Source organism: Trichechus manatus, unplaced genomic scaffold, assembly GCF_000243295.1.
Source record: "Trichechus manatus latirostris isolate Lorelei unplaced genomic scaffold, TriManLat1.0 scaffold00094, whole genome shotgun sequence".
Taxonomy (NCBI): Eukaryota; Metazoa; Chordata; class Mammalia; order Sirenia; family Trichechidae; genus Trichechus; species Trichechus manatus.
In genome coordinates, this window is record NW_004444030.1 from 3941900 (window position 1) to 3948537 (window position 6638).

General features: G+C 39.7%; 1 protein-coding gene across 1 annotated transcript in view; it reads right to left on the reverse strand.

The window, feature by feature from the left end:
• The window catches only part of CUNH11orf65 (chromosome unknown C11orf65 homolog), a 48654-nt gene that overhangs the window by 8488 nt on the left and 33528 nt on the right, over nucleotides 1-6638 (reverse strand). The window contains exons 7-8 of the mRNA XM_023737003.1: nucleotides 3799-3854; nucleotides 11-99 (exon numbers count right to left, since the gene is read on the reverse strand). Coding sequence (XP_023592771.1) covers nucleotides 11-99; nucleotides 3799-3854 — 145 coding nt within the window. The remainder of the gene's footprint in view (nucleotides 1-10; nucleotides 100-3798; nucleotides 3855-6638) is intronic.

Sequence of the window (6638 nt, forward strand, 5' to 3'; positions counted from 1 at the left end):
TTCCATAAACATTTTTATATGCATGGTCATCTGGTATTTCCGTCTCCTCTGACACATCTTCATAGTCATACATTTTCTGTGCTTGCGTAAACTTGAAGCCTAAAGAAGAATGACAAATAATTAGATGCCAGATGTGACAGGATACTGGCTCATTCACTATACTCCTATGCTACAGGTAAGGTCTATTCCACATTCCTTTTCACCACTTTTAGAGTGGATATCCTATTTAACTGAAACGATTTTTGCCCCAGTTTTCCTAAATAATCTTCACTACCACATACCTCCATCTACAAAAGCCTCTGCAGAACCTGAGTTTGAGATCTGATTACTAATTACTAGCTATGTAATTAGGGGAAAGTTACTGTTGTATCAGTTCCCTTACCTCTAAAATGGAGATAACAATAGCATCTACCTCACTGTTTGAGAATTAAATGTGATGGTGCATGTAAAGAGCTAAAGTTTCCAGATCTGCTCAGAATTTGACCTCCTCTGCATGAAGAAGTGGTACCCATTTTCTTCTCCAACGCCAATATCTTCAATGTATTACCTTCCACTGGCTTCTATGATAATGCAAATTTCCACTATTTAAAACAATTTTCACTTGCTCTTAAGCTCCTTCTGACTATCATCCTGTATCCTTCTTTTTACAGTACCAACTAACCCATTTGTCTTAGTTATCTAGTGCTGCTATAATAGAAATACCACAAGTGGATGACTTTAACAAAGAGAAATTTATTTTCTCACATTCTAGAGGCTAGAAATCCAAATTCAGGGTGTCAGCTCCAGGGGAAGGCTTTCTCTGTGGGCTCTGGAGGAAGCACATTTTCATCAGTCTTCCCCTGGACTAGGAGCTTCTCCTTGCAGGAACCTTGGGTCCAGTCCAAAGGATGGACACACTCTGCTCCTGGCACTGCTTTCTTGGTGGTATGAGGTCCCCAACTCTGCTTGCTCCCCTTTCCTTTAATCTCTTGTAAGATAAAAGGTGGTGCAGGCCACACCCCAGGGAAACTCCCTTTACATTGGATCAGGGATGTGACCTGAGCAAGGATGTTATATCCCACCCTAATCCTCTTTAACCACAGGCAGAGATTATGATTTACAACACATAGGAAAATCACAAAATAGAGGACAACCATACAATACTGGGAATCGGCCTAACCAAGCTGACACATATTTTGGGGGGACACAATTCAATCCATGACACCATTGCTGTCGATTCTATTCCAACTCATAGAGACCCTATAGGGTTTCCAAGGCTGTAAATCTTTACAGAAGCAGACAGCCACATCTTTCCCACAGAGCAGCTGGTGAGTTCAAACTGCCAACCTTTTGCTTAGCAGCCAGGCACTTAACCACTGCACCACTAGGGCTCCCTTTTCACAGTAATCTCTTTCAAATCAATAATTCATGTTCTCTGCTTCTATTTTTGTGCCTATCACTCCTTTATATTCTTTTATCTGCACCGAGAACCTACTATATGCTGTACACTGGGAATTCAGTAGTGAACAAAACCCATAACTCCCTGCCCTCTAGTGAAGGTAACTACCTGGAACTGTCCTCTAGAAGGCAATCAACTCCATTCATTCCCTTGAAATGGAAACTGCTTGGTGTGTTTGAGCAACAGGCAAGTAGCCACCGATGCTGGATTGTTGTGAGGCTGAGAGTGGGACATGATAAGGTGGAAAGATAGGCCAGAGCCAGATCCAGAAGGCCATGATAGTTAGGATTTTACTCCAAGTGCAGTGGAAAACCAGGAGAGGCAGCAGAGTGTAGTCATGGTTAAGAGCATGGATTATAGTGCTAGCTTCCTGACAGTACTGACTGTGGATCCTTGAGCAAGTAACTTAGCCTCTCCCTGTTTATTCATCTGTAAAATGCAAATAATGAAACCTGTCTCATTAGGCTGAAGAGCAAATGAGTTGATTTTATAATGCACTTTAGGACAGCACTTCCCCATAGAAATTGCTAAAGAAGAGCTTGTTAAGTAAATTGAAGTGTTTTAAACAGGGGAGTGGCTGAGCTGATTTTTTTTTTTTTATTGTTCTTTAAGTGAAAGTTTACAATTCAAGTTAGTTTCTCATACAAAAATTCATACACACATTGTTATGAGACCCTAGTTGCTCTCCCTGTACTGTAACAGCACACTCCTCCTTTCCACCCCAGACTTCCCGTGTCCGTTCTGATTTGAATTTTTTAAAGATCGTTACCTGTTGGATTAGAATGGACTAGAGGGGTGTTAGCTTGGAGGCTCTTGCAGAACCTGTGGAGGGGTGATGGCAGCTTGGACTGTGGTAGTGGCAATGTGCTGGGAATAGGTTAATGCTAATGGTAGCTAATATTTATTATGTATTATGTGCAGGGGCCCGGGTGGCACAGTGGTTAAGCGTTTGGCTGCTAACCAAAAGGCTGGCAGCTCAACTCCACCAGCTGCTACTTGGAAACCCTATGAGGCAGTTCTACTCTGTCCTATAGAGTTGCTATGAGTTGGAATTGACTAGACGGCAACGAGTTTTTTGGTTTTATTATGTGCCAGGCATTATTCTAAGCTCTTTACATGTATTACCTCTTATTACCTCACAACAACCTATGGATTGAATTGTGTCCTCCCAACGTATGTGATGGAATCCTAACCCCTACACTGTGGATTTAATCTGTTTGGTACTAGGGTTTTTCTTTGTTATGTTGAGGCCATATCAGTGTAGGGCATGTCTTAAACCTAATCACGTTTGAGATGTAAAAAGAGCACATTAGGCACAGAAACAAGCAAGCACAAATGAGGGAAAGATAGATGCCCCGTGAACATCACCTAGTAACCAAGGAACACCGCGGCTCAAGAAGCTAAGGATTTGCCTCCAGAGCGGACAGAGAGCCTTCCCCTAGAGCCAGTGCCCTGATTCAGACTTCTAGCCTCCAAAACTGTGAGAAAATATATTTCTGTTTGTTAAAGCCACCCACTTGTGGTATTTCTGTTATAGCAGCACTAGGAAACTAAGATTGTAGGTTATCGTTGTTATTTCTATTTTACAGATGAGGAAACCGAGATAGTAACTTGCCCAAGATCACACAGCCAGTAAGGAGTAGAGCCAAAAATCAAACCCAGGAGTGTGAATCGAGACCACAATTGTAACCTCTCTGTTAACATGACAGAACTCATACACTCAGATTATACAATAACCATATTTAGCCTTTGGGTATGTTGAAATGATTGATATTTCTGGGATATGATGATATTCTTCAACGTACTATCACTTTGAACTTTTCAGTATTGCTGACCACTGGCAAGGGACACTAATGGCATAGAACATTGAAAAAAAAAAAAAGTTTCCAATATTTTGAGGCATTTACTTTGCCAAGTGAAGTTTACACATTTAAAATTATTACTGAAGTCATGAGATATATAACTTTTTAAAAAGGATTCATTTTTAAAAATTTCATCTAACCCTAAATAAAACAGAAAATTTTCTTCTATTCCCAAATAACAATCTCACATATAAAGGCAAAAATGACTTGGCAAATTCATCTATACTTATATATCTCTGCAGGGTGCTTAAATGTTAGATGCTTAGACATGTGTACATCTGCAGACTACCATTTTTTCCCCATTTTTTTATTGTGGTAAAAATATATATTGCAAAACATTTGCCAATTCAACAATTTTTACATGTATAATTCAATGACAATGATTATACTCATGTTATGCAATCATTACCACTATCATTGTCCAAATTATTCTACCACCATTAATGTATCATTTTTGTTCACAAGAATTTCACATAAGTATTGCTAAAAATCACCTACCTTTGAAGTTAGCTGAAGAGTTGCTTGTTGCAATTTCCTTCCAGTTGGCAATATACCTAAGCATATTATATGGGCATTCATTAAATTGATTCATTAGACAGTAAAAAGTTAATTCATTAGTACATGCTCTTAGTCTACTTCTAAAATTCCACTTGCTCTAAGGAATCTTAGATTAACGGTGACAATTTCACTCATCTAAATGGTTAATTCTCATGACTTTCCCACCTCCTAGAAGCTCACAGACACTGAAGGCAACCCCTGGTCAAGAAGTTGAAAGAGGTAAAAATGGTAGCCACCATCTATTAGTGCCCTTTTGTCTCCCTCCAGCACACCTCTCCTCCTTTTATCCTGACTCATTCCTGCAAGAGCATATCCTCAGTCAAATGTCTACTAAGATGTTAGCTAATAACTTCTAAATTGAAAGTTGGACAGAAAACTCTAGGAGAGGAAAAAAATACAGAACCTTCTCCTTGGTTCTGGACTTCGAGATCTACTGTCTCTGACATGTCAATGGAAATTTAAAGTGCACATAGTTCATGATCTTATTGGAGCAACGGTGCTGTTGCTACTGCCCCTGATTTTGCAGTATCCAGTAAACATAAAAGAATATATTCAAGTAGAGCAAATGCAGTTGCCATTAGCTCCCTGAACAGAGACTGAAATAGGGAGAAAGAGGAGGCCAGCAGGGGGAGCCAGGGTGGCCTGAGAGGAGGTAGAGGAGGAAAGGGCAAGTTATGCTGAGCTGCGAGGATGAGGGAAAGCTCCAAGGGCAGGTTTCCTGTGACCTTATTCCATTTCATCTTAGACTCCTGTCTCCCTTACCCAAGCCTCCTTCCTTTCAACTACATTCAGTCTTACCAATAAATCAGGTAAGGGGTGGTCACAGCAGATGCTGAAAGGAAGCTAGCAGAGAAAGGATGAGGCTTAGAATTGTCATGTGGTTCAGAAAACACTGTGATGTTCCATGTATTTATTTATTCCACTTGTATTCTTAGTTTTGTTAACTTTGGGCCCCTGAAGTTTTCTGCTATCGAAAGTAAATACTGTCTAATAGTATTTAACTGTAATAAAGTACTGTGTCTAAAGTCTGCTCTTTCCCATTAACTGCTACCTGTTGTTACTCCGCAGACATTATTCTATGGCCTTGAATGGGATACTGTTGGGACACTGTTAAATGAAAGAATGCAGGACAACAGCAGGTAGTGTAAACCTCTTCCAGGATCTTTTAGGAGGCAATTCAATATGGCTTGACTTTAAACTTAGGCTGACTTTGTGCTTTCAGTGGTTACTCAGGAACACTATAAAGAGTTGGATGTCAATCACCTTGTTTCCGTGGATTTATATACTGGAAGGTTTTCATTCCATCTTCAAGAAAAGAAGATAAAGGACCCTGATTAACAGTATGCTAAACCCTGACAGTCTGGGGCACAAACATATGCCTATCACTGACCCTGCTTTACCTAAGATTAGGATATGAATTTATTCAATTATTTTAAAAGAACTTCTCACCAAGAACATACTAGCAGCATAAGAAATTAAGGTTTTACAAAATAGAAGCAACAGTCTGATGATAGCATTACCATTGTACTATATCATAGAGCTGATCCATCTTTCTCACTAACTCATTTTTGGAAATTTTAAGATAACAATGGCACAATAAAGTATATGTGGAATCTACAATGAATCCCTTCAGGAATACAAATTTAACATTTTAATGGGCTGGGAGAAGTCCCTAGCCAGAGATAGCACATAACTACACATCTTAGAAATCAAAGGAGCAACTTCAGATACAGAAATTATCCATAACATACATAGGCAAGGGTGAACAGAATATCAGAGTATTATTTAAGAAATCCACATTCCAGCTGCTTATCACATAACAGGTTACATAAAAATTCACTTGCAGTTTGAAAAAATACAAAGATTTTGGAAGAGGAGTATCCATCTTGATAAAGAATATGCAGCTGAAAATCCTTTATGATGAATGCTAGCAACAGTGACATCAGCCATCATGTGGCATTGTGGGTGACCCAATGACGGAGGTGCGCGGATTGTTTTACGTTCTAAGCACCTGCAGCAGAATATCTCTGGATCTCACAGTATTTGCAACAGTACTCATCATCAGTGTCCTTAAGTGCAAGAGTGAAGTTGGTGCTATACATTCTCCAAAATTATAAAAACAATGTACTCAGTTCATATTGTTGCAGTGTGCATGTGAAGATGCAGCATGCCTTCTTCCCAGGAGAGGATCCATCTGTCATAATAAGGGACTAGCACAAAAGCCTTTTGGGAAGAAACTGGTTTGCATGACTCAGTATCAGTGTTCAAGACATTTATGCCATTCTAATTGTTAGACTATAGAAAACTGTCCACAGATTTTGAAGGATACTCCCCAAGGAACTCCTTAAAAAACCCAAACCTGTTGCCACTGAGTTGATTCTGACTCACAGCGACCCTATATGACAGAGTAAAACTGCCCCATAGGGTTTCTTTTTTTCCCTCATCTAGCAGTATTTATTTATTTTTTTAATTGTTGTAATTAAATGAGGTTTACATTTCAAGTTAGTCTCCCATATAGAAATTTTTTTTTAACATACATTGTTATGAGACCCCAACCGCTCACCCCATTCTGCGATAGCACTTTCCTCCCCTCTGCCCCTGATTCCCCAAGAACATTCAACCAGCTCCTAACTCTCTCTGCCTTCCCCTCTCACCTCTGGACAGAAGCCGCCCCTTTGGTCTCTTATATCTACTTGACTAAGAGGCACATTCTTCACAAGTATCACTTTATGTCCCACAGTCCAGTCCAATCACTGTTTGAAGAGTTGGCCTCGAAAATT